General features: G+C 38.6%; 1 protein-coding gene across 11 annotated transcripts in view; it reads right to left on the bottom strand.

Moving 5' to 3' along the window:
- LOC139447935 (serine/threonine-protein kinase mig-15-like) overlaps positions 1 to 27,522 on the bottom strand; it is a 189,135-nt gene that overhangs the window by 135,998 nt on the left and 25,615 nt on the right. For all 11 annotated transcript variants that reach the window (XM_071229424.1, XM_071229423.1, XM_071229430.1 and 8 more), the window contains 6 exons: positions 15,528 to 15,584; positions 12,876 to 12,920; positions 11,361 to 11,441; positions 9,558 to 9,606; positions 1,796 to 1,857; positions 318 to 408 (listed from right to left, as the gene is read on the bottom strand). In XM_071229424.1, coding sequence (XP_071085525.1) covers positions 318 to 408; positions 1,796 to 1,857; positions 9,558 to 9,606; positions 11,361 to 11,441; positions 12,876 to 12,920; positions 15,528 to 15,584 — 385 coding nt within the window. The remainder of the gene's footprint in view (positions 1 to 317; positions 409 to 1,795; positions 1,858 to 9,557; positions 9,607 to 11,360; positions 11,442 to 12,875; positions 12,921 to 15,527; positions 15,585 to 27,522) is intronic.

Genomic DNA, 27,522 nt, shown 5'->3' with positions numbered 1-27,522 from the left:
TTGCTCTTTTGCATCAACTATTGCTCTTTTGCGTCAACTATTGCTCTTTTGCATCAACTATTGCGCTTTTGCATCAACTATTGTGCTTTCGCATCAACTATTGAGCTTTTGCATCAACTATTGCTCTTTTGCGTCAACTATGTCACTTTTGGATCAACTATTGCTTTTTGCATCAGCTATTCCCCTTTTGCATCAACTATTGCACTTTTGCATCAACTATTGTGATTTTGCATCTTGTGCATAAAGTGGCCCCAAAAGTATTGTCCACACAATCTCACGTGAAGTGTAGACAACTCTGAATTGCACTTCATACTCACCTAATTTGACTTCTGCGTTGTCTGTTAATAAAACATTTTGGCCTTTGATATCCCTGTGGATGACTCTGTTTTGGTGGAGGTGGGCTAGGCCCTGTAACGTGAGTAGAGGATGTCACATATATGTGTCAATCACCATGGTAATCAACATTTATACTATCTCTACTCCAACATGAAACATCTACAGAAATGCCACAAACTACAATCACACGTTAAAATATAAAATTCAAACAAAAGCATTTGGGTGTATGGCGAAACTTTGGAGTGATGAAAATGCAATAAACATAAACAAGCTCAAATTATCTACATCGTAACATTTAGAGCTTCATGGTGTGTCATGATTAGTAACAACATAGAACTATTGGACTGTAGCAATTGTTTGTCCTATTATAGTACATGTACTATATCGATAGGAATTCATAAATACCAATAGCATATCTCTACACACAAAAAGTCATTTCTCTGGAAAACATAATTTATGGCACCAATTCTCAAACACAAAGAATCTCTCAAAAACGCTAACTTCATTAGTTTCTGAGAAAGCGTGTGCCCATTGCAGACACCATGCACTCTGTAAACTGACACTGATCAAGGGCTGTAACTGCGTATGTTTAAACTCCAAAAACGAGTAGCAAAGGAACCAACTCTGGAAAAAAATAATTTACAGGACCAATTTTCGAACAGTTTAGTCAAGTATCTCTTAGATAAGCATGCAAAGTTTCAATCATGTAATTTCAATAGTTTCTGAGAAAACTTGTCCCCATTTCACGTAATAAGCACAAAGTTGACGAAGCACTGAGCAAGGGCCATAACTCTGTAAAACAATGTTTTGGTTGGTTGGTTTATTGTTTAACACCGCACTCAGCAATATTCCAGCTATATGACGTGTAAAACAATGAATTGAAGACAACTATTTTTTAACTCAATTAATATCCTGACCAGTACTTTCAGTAATGTAAAATTCATTTCTCTAACTTAATAAACAGTTTTTGAGAAAATTTGTCCCCTTTGAGAAGCAGATGGGCAGACAGACTGAAGGAAGGACTGACTGAAGGACGGACAGACGAATTCCGTTTCCTATATCCCCCACCCCACTAAATGGCAGGGGATAATAGTGTATTTACTCCTCTGAATGTATACTTTTATTAAGGTCATTGAATATGAACAGAGAAACATCAGAACTATCTGCCTGATCAAAATTGTTCTACGTAATAATACTTCCAAAAGTTCTTCCATATTTGTTTATTTTCATCTTCATAAAGATAACTTTAACCGCTCAAGTCAGTTAAAAAATAATGCAGAGAATTATTCACAACCACCTCATACCAAACACAAAAAAACTTTCCACAGTAAAAACATCTTAAACATTTCATGATAAATATGTATCATCTTATAAACTATTGATCACTATATTTTCTTTGTGAGTGTAATAGACCACATTCATTTGATCGTCCATTCACACATGGGCATATGAAACCAACCCGCAGAATCTCCCTGGCAATGTAGGCAATCCATTCTTCCTTCAGACAGTTGCCCTTTGTTGCTGGAACAAGATGACAGAAAAGCATGATCAAAATTTGATTCAAAACATCAAGAAGAATTTGCAAGCAAACTGAGGATTTCAACAAACTCCCGTGGGTGTCGGTGAACAATGACTCCTATCTCATCTCTGTAGTATAAGCAGGTATTATCCCCTACTTGCCAAATTTCAAGAATTAGGAGGGTTTCAAAACACATAGGAACAATTCACATTGATTACTGGGTGTTTCTAAAGGGAAAATTGGGACCTAACTCTGTATTTGCACAAGCCAGTTTGAATATAGGCCAAAGGATGATGCAAGACGCCGCTTCACAACCAGCTGGGCAGGGGGGAAACTGAGGTCTCACTATTTAGGAATTAGGAACCCCCAAAAACCATAAACTAGTCCTTAATGTATTGAAGTAAGTGAGTATGGTTTTACGCCGCTTTTAGCAATATTCCAGCAATATCACGGCGGGGGACACCAGAAATGGGCTTCACACATTGTACCCATGTCTTGAATCGAACCCGGGTTTTCGGTGTGACAAGCGAACGCTTTAACCACTAAGCTACCCGCCCGCCAATTATTGTATTGAACATTTATACTGGTAACTGGAACCTTTTATTCCATCGTCATATTTTCTCCTCATTAAAAAAATAACAAGAGCTTGCCACTAACATGGCTATATCCCCCGCCCCTGTTGCAGAATTTATGATATAATTAAATCAGAACAAACCCTAACCTTTATTACCCGAGGTGGAACTTGTCATGGAAATTGTAACAAAAAGAAGAGTTTGGAACCTAAGTCCATCTTGCTGCCATGGAAATGTAAAAGATAAAAATTTCTAAAATTTCTAAATAGCAAAAGGCACCAGTTAAGCATGTACCTGAAAGACCTGCAAAGTTTGATGAAAAAATATTGAACGGTTTATGAGTTATGCTCCGGAAACGAAACGTGACGGACGGATGTACGGACGGACGGAGCCCGTTTCTATATCCCCCGCTATATACCGGTAAACTGGTTCCAGCTCTATTCAACCCAAAACGATTTCCTTCAAGCCTCAGTGAGCAATTATCAAACTATACTTCGCAACATTTGCTAAGGACCAAAAAGTCTTCTTTGTGATCCTTAGCAATTGTTGAGTAGTATACATCACAGTGGCATTTAAACGATTGAGTTTGGGCCAGACAAACCCTTGGTGGACATGGCGAGTCCTGACATACGGGCATGATGACATACTGATATGGAAAGTGACAAATGAAATCTGCTTTCAGAGGTCATATAGGGAGCTTGAAATAGTCAGAACTCTGTACATGTTAAAGATCCATACAACAATACCAAGAAAAGGTGAAAGGTATTTCTCTGAAAACTACTGCCCCATACAGTGGTCGAAATAAGCGCCTGTCCGTAGGCCTGTGGCAGGTAGATCTTGTGTTGTGCTCGTAGTTTCAGATTTATATGGGTACTTATGGCCCGCATAAATTTATTTGTTGATTTATTTGTCACAACAAGCTGCAGTGTTTAGAATGAGGGCCTAGTTTTGGCCTGCGGCTTCTCAAGTCTGCAGTTCTCCCTCTGGCTTTTGAAACTGCCAGTCCCAGTGGACTGTCAACTATAAAAATTACCAGTCCAATCCAATTTTTGTCAGTGCCAACTTTGAACAAATAAAAATATAAAGATTTTGTTTGTTTGTTTGCTTGTTCGCAGCACTCGGCAATATTACAGCTATATGACGACGGTCTGTAAGTAATCGAGTCTGGACCAGACAATCCAGTGATTGACATCATGAGCATCGATCCACGCAATTGGGATCGATGACATGCATCAACCAAGTCGGCAAGCCTGACAACCCGATTCCATTAGTTGCCTCTTACGACAAGCATAGTCACCTTTTACGGCAAGCATTGGTTACTGAAGACCTTTTCTACCCCGGATCTTCACGGGCCAAAAATGGTATGAAAATGACCTGGTTTTAATTCTTTCAATTCATCATCAATTACAATACAGTGTACTTTTAAGGCTGACTATTTCAGTGACGTCATCTCTGAGGTAACTTATTTACACGTCATTCACACAAAGTTTAGCCACAATTTTCTCTCTTTTTGGGGGGAATAGGTCACTTGATTCAAGACTAAGTCACTACAAATAGATATTAAACCTCGAAGCAATGCAAAATATTATTTCCTTGTATTAAAAATAGACAACAGGAAACCTTGATGAAAACATACAAGGTGATAATGCTGACTTTGTTTGAAAAAATATACTATTTGACTATCAATGATGTTTTGCTCAACAACAAAGATTCAAAAGAATTACCGGTCCAAGCTTAATTTTGCTGGTAAAGAAACATAATTACCAGTGAACGGGAACACTAGTCTGTGGGTACTGATATCAACCTGGCAATATTTTTTTATTTCAAACACTAGCCCTTAGCTGTTTATTTCACTAGAGTACCACTTGATGACACAGCTGAATACAGGAGGTATTATCCTTTTATTGTCAATAAACAATACCACGATGTTACACCTCAACCATATGCACATCTAAGACCATGTATCTAACCTGGCAAAACGCCCACGTCAATGGAGACACCTTTACAAAACTACATGTCTAAAAATCTACAAAGTCTGAAATGACCACTTTTAACTTTTCACACATTCGTGATAATGAACTTGTTAATTTCAGCAAGCACATATCTTAACGTGCAGGCACGTCAACAACAAACCATTGACATATTTGCATATTTTTGTCCTGGCTTCAAGAACCCTCACCTACACACTTGACATACTGCACCCTATTTGGTGTGTCACATCACTAAGTGGGCAGATATCCACAGGAGGCTGCAAGTGGTCTGAGGCAAACTTTGGTTTGTTTAGGGACTTTACAAAAACAATCACCTTGGATCGGTCAAAATAAAAACGAAAACAAATACATTTTGTTGCTTGAAGCTGTTGGATTTGTATGAAAATATATATGCTGACATTATATAATGAGTGAGTGAGTGAGTTTGGTTTTACGCCGCTTTAAGCAATATTCCAGCAATACCACGGCGGGGGACACCAGAAATTGGCTTCACACATTGTACCCATGTCGAGATTCGAACCCGGGTCTTCGGCGTGACGAGCGAACGCTTTAACCACTAGGCTACCCAACCGCCCCTGACATTATATAAAGTGCTTGACAAACTATATTGGTATAATATCATACATATATACTTCTGTGACGACTTTCTTCCATGTAGCATGGGTCTCACATAGCCTGAGACAACATAACTGAATTTGATAAAGTCAACAGCAACTTAAATTTCACATGAATTGTTTATCTGTATCTTTTAATATGTTTCCTCCGTGACGGATAGACAGTCAAGCAAATGAAAATAACTTCAATCAATTTGTATCGATTTTCTGATAGTTAACTTTAGCTCAGGTAATTTGAATCCAAAAATATGAAAGTGTCACCTAAGTCCCCAGAGTCTCAGTACACTGCTAAAGAAAGACTGCTTAAGATGATTCAACATGGAAGTTTTGTTTAAGTCTGCCCAATTCCTCCCCCGCTCCAGACCTGCTGACATGCGTTAGACAGGTAAGAAATCAGGTGAGTCACTAATTTCACATAGAACAGGATTGAGTCAGATCATGGATGGCTGGGGTTCATGGCCAAGTTTGTTAATATTATTCAGCTGTGAATTATCAAAGTTTGAGATTATTCATCTATGTCTGTAATCATGGTTGGCAATTGTGTGGGTTGATGAATAAGTGAGAAGTGGTGTGGGGATGGATTCGTTAAGATGTTGAATCACAACATGGGCTACCAGTTGGCACATAAACATACTACTCAACCTTTGACTGGGATATTAGTGTCAAGTAGGGGATTGCATGCAACTGATTTCTTTTATACGTCTTCATAGCATTTGATATAGCCACGAAACACATTTTCATTTGAGTGAGTGAGTGAGTATGGTTTTACGCCGCTTTTAGCAATATTCCAGCAATATCACGGCGGGGGACACCAGAAATTGGCTTCACGCGTTGTACCCATGTCAGGAATCGAACCCAGGTCTTTGACGTGACAAGCGAACGCTATAACCACTAGGCTACCCGGCTGCCCCTATCTTCGTTTGAGGTAAAATAATCATCTATGCAGATGGTCTAAAAGTTGCCATCCTGAGTATGACAGCATAGTATCCCTATCTATGTTGAGTAGCATATGTAGACTAAAGACAAACACAATGAACACGTTTGTTTTGGATACATAGTTCATATATCCGTTTGTGTACTTGTCACACATGGAGGTTGAACTAGTCCCAGACAGATACCATATGTCTACATTCCTGACCGGCAGATTTGTTGATGCAGGTCTTCCTGCACTGATCAAGCATCCTGTCTGTGGGTCGGTAGAGTCACTCAGACACAGACAAGTCACCAGGAGTCACACACCACATCGCCAGTCGTCTCAGGTCGGTCACACGTGTGTCTTGGTCTCACACCAGTCATCCCACCGCCATTAGCCCCCTACAGCTGTGTTTGCCTAACAAACAAACATCACTAACCCAAGCCCCAATCACATACACATTCAAGACGTCGCAGATATCCACCAAGGAAAATCCTCAATACCACTCAAGAAATCGGTCGTTTCCCTCTGTTTTCAAGGAAATTACATCAATGGCACCTTTGATAAAAAAAAAAATATTTAAATTTGAAAGGTCATATTAACAGATTGACAGAAAATTAAATAACCACCTTCCCACTCAGGCAATGAATCTTTCCTTCAGGCAAACAGGAATTTTGTTCTCTACATTTCCTGTACATATAATATCACAAAACTTCATAATACCCTCAAGTGCAAAATGTGAGGACAACACAGTGATTCCTGTAAGATAATGAAACCCCGATATTTGTGTGTTATATTTGTGTGTATGTATTGGCAGGGATGATGGACACAGGTTGGATACCTCTCACTAGGTGTTGGAGGCGTTATTTAACATGTGGATTATGTTGCTAGTGTCAGGATGAGAATGCTATTTCCTTCCTCCAGCCAATTGCGTAACTGCCTGCTGTTGCCCTTTTGGAGCAAAGGACAGCCATCTCCTTTTAACAAACAGATCCTTGTTACTTCCTTAATTTGATGTCTCAAGCATTATTAGATGTAATGATGAAAATATTCCTTACGTTTATAAATTTTATTGCAAAGTTCATTAGACATGTTAACTTCACCATGACAGTAAGGATCAAAGAATTCCACTAATAACTGCCACTGTGGAAATTCTGGAGCAGGATCCTGTTCAACAAAGTGATCTTAGCGCTACGACTATCGTAAGCCAATATTACAGTATGGAAGTTACGATCACCTTAGCGCTAAGAGCACTCTGTGTGATGGGGCCCAGCATTTGTATTAACATATATGTATATACTCTTGTCATTTGGGGTACCTAACATGATAATTGGATGTCGAAAGGTGTGACCTGATGGATTACTGCTTGTGCTATCAACCAATGGTTTGTCTTGTCCAGACACCGCTAGATACAGGCTCACCCGATGTAGCTGTAATCTTGGTGCATAAATAACATCTACTTCACTCACATCCTTAAACTTTAAATCCGGCATATGGTTTTCACAAATCAACTTTAGCGCTACGACTGTCGTAAGTCTATGTTAAAGTATGGGAGTTACGATCACCTTATCATCCAAAACTGAATCCCACAGGAGATATGCTTGGGTGAGATCAAGCTAAATAATGAAATTGCATCACAATGCTTCGCAGACCATTGTGACATCATCGATTACCATGACGTCACAATCAAATGACATCACTAATGGCTCTGCTACTGAAGCTGTTAGCAGTACTTGTTACACTAAAGACACTGCTTATTACTGTCTACAAACTGAAAAAGTTGGAAGAATGATGTTGGATGATAAATAAAATCTCAACTTCGTGTCTTTTGAAATCAAATATATCAATATATGGCAAGCCTCAGAATTTTTCAACTTTTTTTCAACTCTTGTTGATATATTTTATATATCACTCAGGTGATATTCTCTATTATTACCCACGTGGTGAAGATACAGGTGGTAAGATACTAAATCCGTACGTCACACGTGTGTCGTACAAGGTTGACCTTGTTTTATTCGTTTTGATCGGATAACCATGACCTCTGTCACACCGGGACTACTTTTTTCATTCATAAAAAATCGCGAGACGTCATTCATTTTGCGATTACAAGGCAGAACTGAAGAAATTCATGAGAACGAGAGATATTTACAAACACCTTATTAAACCAAACAAGATAGTCACACGCATCAAATTCGGTTTGCATTCTATATAAGTTATGCATAGAGCTTCTACAGACATATAATCGAGCTAGATCCATAAATCGATTTACAATGTACGACTCCTAATCGAGCGCGTCCCTTGAGCGTGACGCACCCGACCACTTTCGCAACTTTCAATTTGATTTAACGTAAAAGGATAAGCGTGGTGAAATGAAGTCTGTTTAAACTATCTGGACAGATATCGAGACTTACTTGGGATGATCCGGTTGTGCCATCGGTGTCCCCTTTGAAGCGTATTTTGTGGCGCTGTTTCGGGAGGTGTTGTTCATGGATGAACGAACACGACAGCACGACCAGATCACTTAAAGTTCACAGTTCCGATACAAATCATTCGAAAACTCCGTGGAAGTGTGCCTGACTTCTGATTTTGTGGCCCCAAACATCCCAAATGTGAACAATAACATTCCCTATCTCTAGCGTAAAACGCTGTGAGTGGATCGCGGTTGTCTTTTCTTATTCCGGTGGCGACCTTGCCCTTCGATCGTTCGAAGCTGTCACTGACATGCAAGCAGATTTGAGTTTGTTGATTTTCACGTCTTCAGTATATGGGGTGGTACAGTTAACATGAATGTCTTTGGCGAACAGTCTGATTTCCCTCTTCCAAAATGGAACGGGCATGATATAAATTCAGCTGATAGATCAAGGAAACTGAACCATTTTGATTGCACAGACCGGACCCCGGCAGTGTGACCGACTGTTGGTCCGATATTCAAAACGCGGCGCTAATGTGACATTTCAAATTTTCTTATCGGTGTCCTGCGTAATAACAAAATGGCGCTTGAATTACCATAAGTTGAAGACTTTCTTCCAAAAGGATCTTGAGCGTCGGTGCTGGTTTGTTTGCAAACAGAACAGCAGGCGCATGTTGTAAATGCGTATGCATAAACATGTCAACAATGCCCATATTTGGTCATATATCAATATTAATGCGCAACCAGATTTTGCAACCGGTTTCAGTTTGGTCTGTCAACGAACGAAAGTTGTTATGTATTTACACTTAAATATATATTTAACGTGGGTAATAAATAAAATACCACACTCATTCTCGTTAGATACCATTTTTACGAAACTCGTGAACTTTCTATGGTATCTGACCTCGCTTTCGCTCGGTCAGATACCATAGAAAGTCCACTCGTTTCGTAAAAATGGTATCTAACGAGAATGAGTGTAGTATTCTCTATTTTAGCCATAAGATGCTTTGTACAACGCATCCCAGCAGTCCTGAATAACATCATCAGATCCAAGTGTTCCGATTGTGGATTTGTTAACCACAAAGATGGGACAAAAGCTTATCTTATTGAATACGGTAACAATGGCTGTATGTTCTTTGAAATAGAATAAAACAGGATAAATGCCACAGGAAATAAGAAATAGTATGTGACATCCAACTCACCTTTGACTAAATCTGTCACTGAGCCAGCACCACAGAATTCCATGACAAGCTGAAATAGATAACAACACACTGAATGATCAAAGGTTCTACTGATTCCAAACACTGTAGGAAATGGTAGATGAGAGTCCGCAGGGTGCTTGTCAAACTCGTCAAGCAGAGACTGACTGACTACAAACACAGTGTTGCCAAAACTCTTGAGTCTACTCGACCAAAGTTGTATTACTTGCAGTAATAGCATATAATACTCGTATCAGCTGATCATGTGATCATATTAGGCTTCGGACTGGTGGCTGAAGTTTCAGACTGGAGACAAATATTTGAAAGACCCTAAACTCCCCTGTATTTTCTACAACTGGATTATCTACTTGCATTCATATTTTATTTTGTTGGTCAGATACTAGATATTTTCTTTTAGTTTTAGAAAATCTTTCCTTGTCCTCTGCATACCTCCAAACACTACCAACTCAATTGTGCTTCATCAATTATTGTTGCAAGCAGTTCCCGGTATATCAGTGCCTTTACCGACACTGTATTCTAAACCGAGTGAGTGAATGAGTAAGGTTTTACGCCGCTTTAGGCAATATTCCAGCAATATCACGGAGGGGGACACCAGAAATTGGCTTCACACATTGTACCCATGTCGGGAATCGATCCCGGGTCTTCGGCGAGACGAGTGAACGCTTTAACCACTAGGCTACCCGACCCCCCCTATTTTAAACAGAGTAAATCACAGGAAAGTATCTGAAACTTTGTATTCCCAGGTCATATGATTTCCATACATTGCACTCCCCTTGTGGTTTCTTTTTCCTCAAGTTCTCAATTCTGACAAATGTCATCTCATCCCAAATCCCAGGTTTAAACAAAATCCAGCTTTACGATTTAACCTACGATGAAACCAAACTCAGGTTCAACTGTCTATTACACTACCAGCATATTTTGTATCTATACATTGCAAGACTTTTGACATGATCTTTTGTAATGATTGCAATACAACATCAAAGACTACAAAAATAACTTAAACCTTGTACTGAATTGCCAGTATCACTATTTTGTCTAGAATAATGTAATGTAAAGCAATTTAAGATCAAATGTCAATTAATTTTTTAATGTTTTTTTTTAGAATTTGTCTTCATAAAATAATACAAGTAATGTCTTCCTTACAGACGACAATTATTTTCAATCTCCTGGATTCTTTAATATTTCTTTTCTGACATCTAAATCATATTTCATTTAATCCTGAAACATTCTGGAAAATTTGTCCCATGAAATACTACGTTATGTAAATAGTAATTGCAATAACATCTGAAGGTATTTTGTTGTCCCTTTAGGCTTGAGGTGAGGTGAAATGGTGTTTAACGTCGCTTCAAAGAATATTGCACTTATTTAGCGTATGCATATACGTGTGTGTGTGTGTGTGTGGCTGCATGTACTAGTCCGGACTGATGCCGATTTATAGTGCTTGCACACTGAGATACCATGCCGCAGTTTAACATGAATACCCCACTCAGACACAGTATACTGACTCCGAGCCGACCAGTCCTTGTTTTAGCCCCTTAATGCCAAGTGCCAGACAGGGTAACAACAAGTACCATCTTTTAACATCTTTTGGTATGATGCGGCTGGGGATCGAACCCCAGACCTTCCGCTCTCCGGGCGGACGCTCTACCATTAGACCACGGAGGCAGTCCTTTGGCTTGAGATGACAAGCGTCCAATGTTAGGATTGTTTCCAGTGTTCCCTGTGTCCTTACTGTATGCACCGCCCCTTACCCCCCTCCCCTCCGACACCCCATCCCCAACTTACCCACAGCTGGTCATCTTTCCCTGGAGGCCCCTTCTTGATAAAAGCACCATAGTAAGTTGCAATATTCCGGTGATGGGAATACTGAAAAGGACATCACACAATAAATAAACCAATTACTTTATCATGTCTATGTTTCATAATTTCCTGTCTAATTCCAGTCAAAATCACACGAAAACAAGGTAGACAAAAATAGGCAAAGATGACAAAAAGGGTTTTCAATTCATTTATTTGTTCAATGGACTGTAATGTAGAAGTGAGTGAGTGAGTATGGTTTTATGCCGCTTTTAGCAATATTCCAGCAATATCACGGCAGGGGACACCAGAAATGGGCTTCACACATTGTGCCCATGTCGGGAATCGAACCCGGGTCTTCGGCGTGACGAGCGAACGCTTTAACCACTAGGCTACCCGACCGCCCCTTTTGAATTGCAATATTTCTCTGCAATGATTCCTGTATTACAATTTATTGCATGTGTTCTTTCATCTGTACTTGGTTATGAACCTGAATGTAATTCTTGTCTTTATGTAAACTTTTCTGGTATTTTCCAGACGTATTGTGATAAGCTGTATTTAAACCTGTATTTAATGGAAGTAGAAAATGAGGCTTTCAACATTGAGGTAGCACTTCCAATATCATCTAAATGAAATCAAATGCATACATACTTATAGCTAAAATGGATAGAATTATCATTAAACCGCCCCACATGTTATCAGAAATCAGCGGGCTACTGTAACTTGATAATGTCCTCATATTGCTTGACGACGGGCCATTATCACGCCCGTTGTTAGGTGACGACATATTGATGTTCACTAGTGACATCATCTGGTTTGTTCTATGACATTTCCATATTTGTAAACGTGGGTCAGTGACATTCGTTGTGTGTTGATTGCAGTAAATGTTTCAAAACCGATATTGTTCTTTATTTTTATTTGATAACAAATTCCACCCATTTTAGCTATAATAACGGTTCGGCAGTTAATGGAAGACCTTGGATTTCTGCAAATGCCCTGAAAAACAGCGTTACCCTTACAGTAACAGGGAGTCTAGAGAAAACCAAACAGATCTTGACTATCTTATTTACATGTAACAGTCCTTGCTAAAACGTTTGAGACTACAAGGCGGAACATAGCTGCAAGCCTCATTTTCAGTACAATTTAGTGTTATAAGCGTCATTATTAGCTGAGCTTACTGGACCAAACAGAATTGTACTTGTCTCAGGCTTCCGAGTACTAATGGCTAAAATCACTGACTAATTATCTAACTGAAATGTTCTCTTAAACATTCTTATGTCCAAAACATCCATTACACATTCATGAGTCAAAATGTATCACACTTCCTTTAAGTTTAAAGCTAACAAAGATCAAGGAATATGAAATCTTAGGAAAATGAAACCAATTCTAAAGTATGCTGAAACTTAACAATAAAACTTCCTTGAATGTTTCAGAAAAGAGCCTGGGAACAAGGAAGTCCTCTATCCGGTGGCAGACAAGGAGCTGTCCTGATGAGATACTTACTTTTTTGAGCACATTGATTTCCAGTTTGATCTCTTCTTCCTCCTCCTAAACACAGAAATAAAACTGTTTAGTAACAAAATCCTAATATTTCTCACCATTCTGTAAATAATTCAGGATGGTCAGATCATGGAAACATAAAAGTTCCAGTCAAATATCTGAAGGCTAGGTTTGATTCTTCAAGGTTGCACCTTGTGCTAACAAACCATGGACTCTACTCACATATATTAGATACAAATTGCAGCATTATTGTTGTTTGTTTGTTTGTTTGTTGTTTAACATTGAAAATAATCGAGTCTGGACCAGACAATCCTGTGATTGACATCATGAGCATCGATCCAGGCAATAGGGATAAGTTGACATGCATCAACCAAGTCAGCAAGCCTGACCACCCGATCCCGTTAGCCTATTACGACAAGCATAGCCTACTTTTACAGCAAGCATGGGTTGCTATAGACTTATTCTACCCCAGATCTTCACAGGGATCTTAACTCAGCATAAATTTTCAAAAATAGTCTTTACGAGATTTTACAACAGCCCAGCCTATTAATTGTTGGGTTAGTGTTACCATACTGCCAGTCATGAAACAAAATGCTAAATCTGATTGTACAAGACTCTCAGCTAGAGTCTAAGTTACCCTGTCATGCAATGTAAACATAAATAGTCATCCTCGTGTCAGCCAAGCCACTTTTCAACATGGAAACGTTCACGCGAATACAGCAAAAACCAAGTATTGTAATACATTTAGCATTTTGATGCAAGTATTGTGCTATGTATGGTGACATGACTCAAGCATTATGCATCGTATCATGACTTTATTACTACGACTTGTATCGTGACATGACTCAAGTATTGCGATACACAACTGCTTCTGTATATGTAAAAATGTACACCGCTAACTGATAGTGTATATTCAAACATATACACCACTAACTGCTACTGTATATGTAAATATATACTAGGGCTGCAACAAATACACTATAAGGCGAATACGATTTGTATAATGAATATAGGGTAACGAATACGAATATTTATTCACGAATACAATAACAAGTCAGCAGATGTATTATTTATGATATTCAGTGACACAATAACAAAATAAATTATTTGACATGGCTTGTAAATTATTAATTTATTACACATTAATATACTTCACTTATCCAGGTACCAGTGTCTGCTCGATTGCAACAATGACCAGTGACTAAAATACTGTCACTGAAGAAATCTATGCATATAATATGTTCTTATGGATATTTTAAGGGTCAGGGTATGTAAATGCACATGACTACATATTCATGAATATTCAACTCAAGTGAACACGAATAATGAATTCAATTCATGAATGGATACGGTTCGATTCACCGAATACGCGAGTGAATCATAACAGCCCTAATATATACACCACTAACTGCTACTGTATATGTAAATATATACACCACTAACTGCTACAGTATATATAAATATATGCACCACTAACTGCATATATAAATGTACACCACTAACTGCTACTGTATATGTAAATATATACACCACTAACTGCAACTGTATATATAAATATATACACCACTAACTGCTACTGTATATGTAAATATATACACCACTAACTGCTACAGTATATATAAATATATACACCACTAACTGCTACTGTATATGTAAATATATACACCACTAACTGCTACTGTATATATAAATATATACACCACTAACTGCTACTGTATATGTAAATATATACACCACTAACTGCTACTGTATATATAAATATATACACCACTAACTGCTACTGTATATGTAAATATATACACCACTAACTGCTACTGTACATATAAATATATACACCACTAACTGCTACTGTATATGTAAATATATACACCACTAACTGCTACTGTATATATAAATATATACACCACTAACTGCTACTGTATATGTAAATATATACACCACTAACTGCTACTGTATATATAAATATGTACACCACTAACTGCAACTGTATATGTAAATATATACACCACTAACTGCTACTGTATATATAAATATATACACCACTAACTGCTACTGTATATGTAAATATATACACCACTAACTGCTACTGTATATATAAATATATACACCACTAACTGCTACTGTATATGTAAATATATACACCACTAACTGCTACTGTATATATAAATATGTACACCACTAACTGCAACTGTATATGTAAATATATACACCACTAACTGCTACTGTATATGTAAATATATACACCACTAACTGCTACTGTATATATAAATATGTACACCACTAACTGCAACTGTATATGTAAATATATACACCACTAACTGCTACTGTATATATAAATATGTACACCACTAACTGCAACTGTATGCTGGTATGTAAAAAGCGACACCATAAACTGCTCCAGGATATGTAACAAGGCACACTTAACAGCTACTGTATATGTAAAAACAAACACAAGGTAATATCTATTCTCTATAGATTGTGACTGTTACCATTGGGCTGCTTACATATTGTGCAGTAAATGTGAACTTTAATGTAGTGTGTGCAAACCATATTCAACTTGTTTTTACTCCAGAATTGGAATAAATTTCAACGATTTTCTCAGCTCATTTATTATCCATTTCCAACATGCTATTTTTTTATTGGCTTATTTCTTACCTCGGTCACATTCATAACCTTAATGGCTGCCAGCTGTCCAGTTTTTGTGTGGCGACCCTGAAATAGATGCAACAATGGGTCAGAGGTGAAGGGTCACATACATGTGGGGAGGCTGGCTGACACACAGCAGAGTGTAAAGCCTTCACATAGACAAGGAGTGTTTAGGCTTAGACAAGGTCGCAGCGACCCAGCTAAATGTTCCAGTCCACATGTTAATAGTGGCTGTAATTGATGCTTGCACATGTCAAAATTACTTCTACATTTCAAACATTGTTCCTGTCTCGTCCATGAACACGGAGGCAGTGGTTCCGGTATCATGGTCCAATAAACAACAAATATCATAGTAATAACATAAGAGTGGAAAACATGCACATTCATCATTCTTCAACAAACATTTAGGCATTATATTGATATTTCTTTGCATGAAAAGGAACACTCTTTTTGTAACAGAACACATTGAATGTCTGATATGTTGTCTGAAAATATCCAACATGTCTAAAGCTCTAATATATATTACATTGTCATCCCTTCATCATCATCATCATCATATCATCATAATTTGCCTTACTATATCTCTATGTTTTTGCTAGTAGAAAAAGTCCTTCCATCATCATCATCATAATTTGTATAACTAAATCTCTATGTTTTTGCTAGAAGAAAAAGTCCTTCCATGAATCTATCAATGTTTTATTATATCATCATCATCATCATCATCATCATCATCATTTGTATTACTAAATCTCTATGCTTTTGCTAGTAGAAAAAGTCCTTCCATGAATCTATCAATGTTTTATGATATCTTTTTTAAAAACTTCAAATCATAATAGACACACTAAAATTATTGCACAAAGATATAGACAAATCAAGGAAAAAATAATAAATAATAAAATAAATAATTTCCTTCCTTTTATTGTTTTGGAAGAAAACAAATAGACAGGCATTTCATATTTTCTACAAGAAAGTCAGGTCACCTTAATCTAAAACAACTAGTCCTGACATTTGTCCAGCTGACTAGCGTAATAGCTGCTCTTCCAATCCAGCGTTAGAAATTGGCACTAGTCCCGCAGTCCTTGCCAAACTGCCCAATAGTTAAAGCATCATAAGGACTAGTAGACATTTGCCATATTAAAGGGTTTTGCTATATGTTAACATCGTAAGGACTAGTGGACTAGAAATGTTAGTTTCTACCACTGCAATAATCCCACAAATCTCTACTTTTGTTTTTTTCAAATTGTCCATCTTGACAGTAACACAAAGCACAACCAGTCCCAGACATCACAGTGGTCCACAGCTCAAGTTTGAAGTTTTAAGCAGTTTACCAAGCTTCTTAATTTTTTAAGCTCTTAAATTCTTTCCGTAGGCGTGTATAAAGTACATAGACGTCCTAATTCAAATTCATACAACAGCCGCACTGTCTCACTTCCTTGTGGTGTTACATGGTAAAGCTGCTCTGTATCACTTGTGTCGGCCTTGTGTCGGCCTTGTGTTCGTCACGACACTTTGTATACAGTTAGTGAGTAGGGAATGAAGTCACCCCTCACACCCATTAAACACTCAGCACGGTTTTTCACAAACAATACATACGTCTTGGGCATTACTGTCAGAGTTTCAGTACTAGACAGGTATCAAAGCGTGGCTCACGCTGCCGATGACTTAAATGACCACACAATAGAACTCATTAAGTGGCACTTTCAAGTGTTGGTTTTAATTCTATTCTCATACAAACCTACTTAACAACTGCAAGTCTTTTCAGTTGATGCGTTTTTAAAGAATTAGTCTGAAATTTGAGCAGTACACTAGGACAGGCACTTGCTGAAGCCACTGCCTCAAGGAGTTCCCGAATACATTGACTTGCTTCTGTGATGGCGACCTCATTTCAATCATGACAGAGAACCTTTACAACAAAATAATTATTTAAATGAATCATGGTCTGAACAGAGAGACGCAATGGATTTAACAGCTCCATTATCAGGCATTTGAATGGAGCCAGCCTTTATGTGGAGATTAGCAGAAAGGGACACAGGTCCATCGATAGACACAGCCACTAGCCTGTTAGTCCAAGACAACAAGTAACAATATAGATAGACTAGTTATTTCATCCCAAAATATTGGGATTAACCAATGAGTGAGTGAGGGAGTGAGTATGGTTTTACGCTGATATTCCAGCCATATCACAGCGATGGACACCAGAAATGGGCCTCACTCATTGTACCCATGTGGGGAATAAAACCCGGGTCTTCAGCGTGACAAGCGAACACTTTAACCACAAGGCTACCCCACCACCTCTACATAACCACTGTGTTGCGGACAAGTTGGATACGACCCATGGATACCTGATGTCTCACCACTAGGGCAAAATCGTGTAGTGTGGACTTCACACAACAAATATGATACATATATTGAGGGGAATAAGGGTATGCTCTAAATAAACAATTACAAAAAGAGGCAATAGGCAAAGGTACAAGTAACCTTAATTTTCATTTTAATGAAATAATTATTCTAAAGCCGACACATTTTTGTTGAAGTAACCAACTTTTCTCGTATTCGCCTGAAAGATAGTCAGCTACTACCTCTCACAGACAGGAGCCCCAGGCAGCAAAGCGCAGCATAAACAAATTACTAATAGTGTGTGATAAATAGTGCGGACAGTCTACATTGCAGGATATGGTGATGTAGTGTTATATAAACCATAGAGCATTGTCTATCCATCACTGGATGCCATGTCTGAGGATTCTCACACAACAAATTCCAGTCTCCTGGATACCCACATCAGGAACTCTTCAAGAGCATTCAGACAGACAGACAGACAAGCAAAATATTTGTCACACAGCCCCAGATAACTTCAGAGAGCAATTGAGTTTTTACTCTAGGGTTTCTATTTTAATTGGGTTATTACATTTTTCATTGGGTAACCAATATTTTTTCGCTCATCTATTCATCACTCTTTTCGATTTTTCCCAAATGGACAGTTTAAGAATTTATTTTTTTTATATGTATATATAACTCTTCTAAATAAATAGACTTGACTCGGACAGGAAATTGGCCCGTACTTGTGTTTCGGAAATAAGCTCCTTTGTACGCATGCTGAAAAAGCTTCTTTTGGTATTTATGCGAGTTGTTTTTATACATGGGAGTTTTTCATTTAAAGATGTGTTTCTGTAGTACGCAAGTTAATTGAAAGTAATTGGGTTTTGGATACTTCTTGGGGGGGGGGGGGGGGGGGGGGGTATTTTACGCAAATACGCTGCTTATCTGTAGTTCTGTATCACCAGTATCCAGTTAAGTTCTTTTTGTATGTAATAATTGGCTATTCATAGATTATCAAAATTGAAACATTTCTTCACCTTCAAAAATGTTTGGGTCAACCAACATGTCCAAGAACAACATTCCTTGAATATTTTCTCTGACCAATAAGGTTAAGACGAGTGTATTTCAAGATTCAGCATGTTCAGTGCACTTGAATATTTTACTCTGACCAATAAGGTTAAGACGAGTGTATTTCAAGATTCAGTTCACTTGAATATTTTACTCTGACCAATAAGGTTAAGATGAGTGTATTTCAAGATTCAGTGCACTTGAATATTTTACTCTGACCAATATGGTTAAGACGAGTGTATTTCAAGATTCAGTGCACTTGAATATTTTACTCTGACCAATAAGGTTAAGATGAGTGTATTTCAAGATTCAGTGCACTTGAATATTTTACTTTGACCAATAAGGTTAAGACGAGTGTATTTCAAGATTCAGTGCACTTGAATATTTTAATCTGACCAATAAGGTTAAGACGAGTGTATTTCAAGATTTAGCAATGATTCGGAAAAGTAATCATCAAAACAATTAATGACCCAAAATGAATGGGAAAGGAAAACAAATCCACTTTGAGCAGGTCTGCCAGAGATCAATGGCATTAGGATATTCTGCAACATTTTCATTTTTCAAGACTCTTTTGGACATTTTGAATGAAATTCAGTCAAAATAAGGACCATTCAAAAAACCTGCAATTAATACAGATATGTTTTATTTCTTAAGTGTCCTATATTTCAGAGACAAAATATAGAATCAGTATGTATACCTTTGAATGATTTGTTTGTTGGACCAAACAATCCAGTGATTGATATGATGAGCATCAATCTACGCAATTGATCAAGCATCAACCAAGTCAGCAAGTTTTACGACCAATCCTGTTAGTAGCCTCTTACAACAAGCATAGTCACCTTTAACAGCAAGCATGGGTTGCTGAAAACCTATTCTCCCCAGATCTTCACTGGTAACCTTTGAACGAATTTTTACAGTACATGTGTTGACATGTCTAGACGTATAATTGGCCTACCAGTATACAGTATTATGAATTTGAAATAACACATATTGCTAGGTAATAATATGCTTTTAGTTAAAAACTGCTTCCAGATCTACATTTTCACTATCAGCAGAGAAAAAAATGAAAATAATATTTGAGAAGAAAGTCAATAAAAATTGTTGAGGCTGCCCATAATTATTGAGATCAGTTGGGTTCTGAAATCACATAATTGTTTTTATCTCTAAGTACCTGAAGCCATTACCTGATAGGCTAGACAAATTCTGCTGGTTGTGATTCAGTGCCATGCCCCTATTAAATGTGGCTACACTGGCTCGACTGAGGAAGTCAATGAATTAAGTTAGACATGCACTTAGCAAGCAGTGATGACCAGATTGTCTGTGTGTGAACAGCCCCTCCCATTTGTGCCTGCAAATTGCATTATCTTTATTGACCTTAATTGGGGCTCAGGATTGGTGGAATCTCGAATCTGATTTTCATGATGTTTCAGTCACTGGTGGAGAATTTGTGAAGACTGGGATGTAGTATTGTCTGACCTGGCTTTTTGTTTTATTTTGATGTTGATTCTGCATAAAAGAAAACTGATGAAAATATTGACTTTCGTGGATGCTTTCTTTTTGAAGCATTCTTTTTGAAGCTCACTTTAAATAGTGTCCAAATACTCCCTAAAAACCACTCAATAAATAATAACATTTGACAAACCACAAAGTTAGTAAGGACAGCTTTAACTACAGGCAGGATATTGATATTTTTCTTTGTAGACTTAATTCTGTATCTTGCCATGCTTATTTTGAGTTGATATACTCTGTTACAAAAATACTGTTGACTGCCACCATGGTAAGTCTTGGAACCAGGGAAAATAAACGTAACTTACTAACACACAGCCAAATCATTGACATAAGGGTAATATCTTCATTATTCATGATCACAAACAATTTTGACAAGCTGGTGTCATTGGAAGGGTATGCAAAATGAACAGGCATTTGACCACCAAACAAATGACATGCAGTGGAACATCATCAGTACTGACAGTTAGGTGTGTGATATTGTACCATATAGCCCACTGAGGCTAATCAAGAGTTATCAGGTCCCATCTGGTGACCTTAAATCACGCCCGGAAGGTATTAATATCCAGACACATTTTCCTCCTTGACATCCTGCCCACCTAGCCACAGATGTAGAATCTATCTGGGCCACTTCTTTCTACCTTCACACAATGGAGTATACAGTGCCTTGCCTGTCCATGTGTAGCTTGTTGCCTAGTGGTCATAATGTCCTTCTACATATTAACTGTAAATCATAATAAATTTCTCTCCTGACTTCTACAAATGTTCTTGTCAATGAGCATGCAGGAACAATAATTTATGTTGCTGTTTTCATCCAGACACTCACCCTGACAATCATAGATCCAATCAAGGACCCATATGTATTTGAAACTACGGGCCTATCTCCCTGCCACTGGGCCTCCATAGGCAATTACTGCAGGCCATAAGGACCAATACGTATTTAAACTACGGGCCTATCTCCCTGCCACTGGGCCTCCATAGGCAATTACTGCAGGCCATAAGGACCAATACGTATTTAAACTACGGGCCTATCTCCCTGCCACTGGGCCTCCATAGGCAATTACTGCAGACCATAAGGACCAATACGTATTTAAACTACGGGCCTATCTCCCTGCCACTGGGCCTCCATAGGCAATTACTGCAGACCATAAGGACCGATACGTATTTAAACTACGGGCCTATCTCCCTGCCACTGGGCCTCCATAGGCAATTACTGCAGGCCATAAGGACCCATATGTATTTAAACTACGGGCCTGTCTACCTGCCACTGGGCCTCCATAGGCAATTACTGCAGGCCATAAGGACCGATACGTATTTAAACTACGGGCCTGTCTACCTGCCACTGGACCTCCATAGGCAATTACTGCAGACCATAAGGACCGATACGTATTTGAAACTACGGGCCTGTCTACCTGCCACTGGGCCTCCATAGGCAATTACTGCAGGCCATAAGGACCGATACGTATTTGAAACTACAGGCCTGTCTCCCTGCCACTGGGCCTCCATAGGCAATCACTGCAGGCCATAAGGACCGATACGTATTTGAAACTACAGGCCTGTCTACCTGCCACTGGGCCTCCATAGGCAATCACTGCAGGCCATAAGGACCAATACGTATTTAAACTATGGGCCTGTCTACCTGCCACTGGGCCTCCATAGGCAATTACTGCAGGCCATAAGGACCGATACGTATTTGAAACTACAGGCCTGTCTACCTGCCACTGGGCCTCCATAGGCAATCACTGCAGGCCATAAGGACCGATACGTATTTTGAAACTACAGGCCTGTCTACCTGCCACTGGGCCTCCATAGGCAATCACTGCAGGCCATAAGGACCAATACGTATTTAAACTATGGGCCTGTCTACCTGCCACTGGGCCTCCATAGGCAATTACTGCAGGCCATAAGGACCAATACGTATTTAAACTATGGGCCTGTCTCCCTGCCACTGGGCCTCCATAGACAATCACTATTAACATGGTCTGAATAGAGAGTGTGCTGTTTATTACACCATTTATTACACCAGGGGAATATATTTCATACATGCCCGACATACAAACTGGAAGGAGATATTGAACCTTCAGCCAATGTTTCCTTCAGCTGCCTCATACTAACAACCTTCCCAACCTTTTTCCCAATGTTAATGGAGTGTACAGTCAATAACGACAACAATCGAGTTCAAACAGAGAAAAAAATCCTTCCTCTTTCAATAACGATATAACCAGGAAATAGCTGACATCAGGTCATTGACTAAACTGTTAAAAGCAACCACACCTCATGACATTGTATAGAATGGCTTTTTGAAGAAATATTGTATGAGCGCCAAAAAACACTGCTCATACAAAAGGCAGCAATGGAACAGTATCCTGCAGTAAAAGGAAAGAGTCCATTCAGTGGTTGGATTTACATAAATAAAGAACTACTTCAGTGTTTGTAAGTGCATATGTCATACATATTACTGTGTTAGGTTGACAGTGATGAAGTAGACATGCATGTATTATTTCCGAGTACTGCATCCAGCATGATTGTCATGCAACTGATGTATAGACAGCTGAACAAACAGGAGTGACAGGTGTTGAATGGTCAGACCTGCCTGTCCTCGAGTTCTGTAAGTCAGGTCAGTGAGGCTGGGGTTGATTTGGTCCAGGTGACAACAGGTGGACACCTCAGGTCCATATTCAGGGTTTTACCTTGACTTACAAAAGTGGGGGTCCCTCTGGACACTTAATGATTAATGTAAAGGGTCCTTTCAGGCAATATGAGAGTCATGTAAAGTAATGGTGGAGGGAACTGTACGTTACATAATTAGTAGAGAGCCTGAAATGTATCACCAACGTTAGAAATTGGCACTAGTCCTATAGTCCTTGACAAACTGCCCAATAGTAAGGTATCATAAGGACTACTAGAAATTTGCACTTTTTAAGGGTTTTGCTATATTGTTATCATTATAAGAACTAGTGGGCTAAAACTGTTAGTTTCTATCACTGATCAATGGTCATGTGTAAAGTGGTCATGATTGATGGATGAAATGACAGACTCCCATTACTGCTCTTGATGTGCTGTAGGTACAGTGCATATTATTGTGCTTCCCTCGGGATGCAGTATATTTTTTTTCTGCGTCCATTCCCTACATATGTGCGTACTGGACGCACATTTGTGCATCGCATAAACCCTGTATATTACATAGGTCCATATCCCCACTCAGTGGCGGGAGAGCTGTAGTCCATACACCCAGATAACCTGGTCCCTATATCAGTCTATATCCCCACTCAGTGGTGGGGAGTGGTAGTACATACAGCCAGATAACCTGGGGCCTATATCAGTCTATATCCCCACTCAGTGGTGGGGAGTGGTAGTACATACAGCCAGATAACCTGGGGCCTATATCAGTCTATATCCCCACTCAGTGGTGGGGAGTGGTAGTACATACAGCCAGATAACCTGGGGCCTATATCAGTCTATATCCCCACTCAGTGGTGGGGAGTGGTAGTACATACAGCCAGATAACCTGGTGCCTATATCAGTCTATATCCCCATCAGTGGAGAGAGAGCTGTTGTACACTATAGGCAGGTAACCTGCCATCTATATAACACAGAAACATGGTGTCTTGGGTTGGTGTCACCCCTGGGAATGGTCTGCTTCCTGGAGGAGGGATATATCTACAATAACCTTGACTTACTGTCACTCAGGGAAAGCTTACTGGGCAGATCCATCAATGATACATAGTATTCATCAGAAATTCCAGATGCTCAGTGTACTTCCAGTGGCTATTGAGAATAATGGAAGTTTAGAAGTGAAGGAATATTTGACAATGGAAATGTAATGACTTAGTTTTGACACTAAATACCAACAAATTGCTAGTAAGTGGAGACCATGACATGTGTACAAGCACAGCTCTAGATATTTCAGATGGTAAAAATGTAATGCCTAAACACAGAGACAACATGAGACTGGACTCAATGTCAAGTTTCGGTGTTATATAATATTGACGATTCACTAAATTGTAAATGTTCCACAGAACCGTTCAATTCAACAACACTTAGAGCATTGAGAACAATTCTTTAAAATTATTATAATTTTTCTTCTTCGAAAGAGCCTTTCCTCTTCTGCTGTTTACAAGACTTGGTTTAGTTTGATCTAGACTTGCCTAGGCTTTAATATATATATATATATAAATTCTACAGTCATGGCGCTGGGCTTAGACCTTCAACATGAACTAAAAAAATGTTCCATTTCAGTAGTGATTGATTCACACTGTCATTACCACCATATGTCCTTTCCAATTACATCAACATTATTTCTTAATTTCATAAAATACAACTGGTATGATGACATCACATTTGGTGTACTACAAAAAAGCATGTGTCATATGACACCAAGGTCTGTCCTTGATAAAACATTAGTTCAATTCATCCTCCATTTTCATCTTGGCAAATTTCCTTCCATAGCAAATTAACAAGGACTCCTCTCAGTTTCAGTCAGGTGAATTTCACCTTTCCTATAGACACTGTTCAAAGCAAAGTAAACACTACAAAAATAGCATGAATACCTTTCCCAGCCTAACCCAGGCCCTGTGATGTAAGAGTGTCTAGCAGTATGCAGCAGCCATGTCACTCCCCTATATAAATCATCTTGAGGAAATCTGCAGCAAGGCATTAACAGGAAATATATGAACATGATATGAACACCACCAATGCCACGATCGGCTGATTACAAATGTACCCAGACAGTGAGGAATGCTGGGTAATCATGTCTCAATTTTACACATGCCGTTTTTCGAACTCGGCCCTTAGCAAACTTCCATGTACCAATAGCTAATGATGTTCACAGACTGGCGAGGTCTACATGCATTCAGAGAGAGGGAATACATCAACGTGACCAGTCTAATCACAGTTAACATGAAACAGGTGACTTGTTTAGATACATCATGTGGAACAACCCTTTTGAAGCAAAGCTTTTTTTCTGTAAAAAAGTCCCTTGATATCTCTTATGCTGTTTATTTTTCAAGAACCATATCATATATCTGATTATTTCTGATGAGATACTACGCCTAATATGCCCTACCATGTCTATCACCTATCTTGTCAAAATATCAAGATCAACCACACAATATTAATTCAAAATGATCACACAGTATTCACAGCCATCAACAGTATCATTGTTTTCCATTCACATTTCCATTATAATCAGCCATCACCATCATCATTATCAGTGTAATAAATTGGCACTCGTCCTATAGTCCTTGCCATAACTGCCCAACAGCTAAGATATCATACGGACTACTAGAAATTTGCCATTATTGAGGGGTTTGCTCTATGTTATCATTATAAGGACAAGTAGATCTACATTTGTTTGTTGTTTAACGCTGCACTAACCAATATACCAATATATATACAGCTGTCTTTAAATAATTGAGTCTGGACCACACAATCCAGTGACTGACATTATGAGCATTGATACACGCAATTGGGATACAAGGACAGGCATCAACCAAGTCAGCGAGCCTGACCACCCAACCCCTTTAGTCGCCTCTTATGGCAAGCATGGGTTGCTGGAGACCTAGCCCAGATCTTCACGGGTCTATTTATTTTGTGATCAATTGTAGGAATCACACCAACATGAACTGCAGGGAATAATGTATAAAAGGCAATACATCTCGCTTATTGGTAACTAATTGGTAACATGTATATCGTATTGTGAATTAATGTTACACACAGATCCAGATTAGAAGTCACTTGAAACCACATTTTAATTCAAATTATCTTTTTAAAAATCCTACTTTTTGCTGTAAAAAATACCCAATAGACTGGACAAGAAGTGTGTGGTATTTCTGGTATAATATAATATAAAATATGAATGAATGCTTATCACAATACGTCTGGAAAATACCAGAAAAGTGTACATAAAGACAAGAATTACATTCAGGTTCATAACCAATTACAGATGAAAGAACACATGCAATAAATTGTAATACAGGAATGATTGCAGCAAAATATTGCAATTCAAAAGGAGCGGTTTGGTAGCCTAGTGGTTAAAGCGTTCGCTCGTCACGCCGAAGACCCGGGTTCGTGTACAATGTGTGAAGCCCATTTCTGGTGTCCCCCGCCGTGATATTGCTGGAATATTGCTAAAAGGGGCGTAAAACCATACTCACTCACTGCAATTCAATACCCAATGTGAATGACAACTTTTGAGTAAATACAACGGCTCACAAAATTATCTGGAGCCCTGATGTAACCAGTTTCAGGTTGGGAAATCAAGGACCAACCTAGAATTTGGAGTTAACAATGGAATGGATTCGGTAAGGAATGCATTAAAAGTATTGACCACACACAGCTTACTAACACCCTTTTCCAAGTACATCCCCATCTACTCCCAAGGCTCTCTACTCCGGGCACTTGGTATGCATGATCATGACCGGCAGGCATGCAATCAGCTGATTGTCTGCTGGTCTATACATGCACATGGTCTGTACATGGGCCAATATAGGTATCCAGACAGCTCACATTCCATCTGCAGCAGTAGCAGGTAATGCCACACATCTGTTGGAAGGAGTAGTATGTAGCACAACTGACATGCTCCGAATTATACTTTTTTATACACTCATTGTAGTCTTAGATAGGATTCACCTCAATGGTAACACTACAATTCAGGAGCATTCCAAATTGGCATCAGTGAGTTGATGTAATAGATAGATTGTATTTTTGAAAATGCCAGTTATAACTGTGCGCAATTTAGATCTGGCATTAGTTTTGGCAGCATTTTTAACAATGTATTACAATGATGCACAACTTTGTATTGGTGAAGTTCTTTTCCAGCTCCACTATTGGTGCATTCAGTTCTCAAAAGTGCAAATTGAAGTGGTTGCACAATGTTTGAATTAATTCAATGAAACAAATAAGTATCCTGATACCAAAACAATATGAGTTTGTTTCGATTGTAGCCTTGTTAAAGCTCCAAATCATGCACTTACAAATACTGCATTACATTAAGCATGGTTTTAGAGCTTCCTATGTGGCCTTGTACGGAGATGTACTGCTGTTTTGTACTCTGCGCACTATATATACAATATTTATACACCATGACATGCCAATGAAACTTCAGCTAACCTCA

The sequence above is a fragment of the Haliotis cracherodii genome, unplaced genomic scaffold (genome assembly GCF_022045235.1).
Source record: "Haliotis cracherodii isolate W230 unplaced genomic scaffold, xgHalCrac1.p SCAF_7, whole genome shotgun sequence".
Lineage (NCBI taxonomy): Eukaryota > Metazoa > Mollusca > Gastropoda > Lepetellida > Haliotidae > Haliotis > Haliotis cracherodii.
Note: the sequence above shows the minus strand (reverse complement) of the source record. Positions and strands in the feature narration are given on the sequence as shown.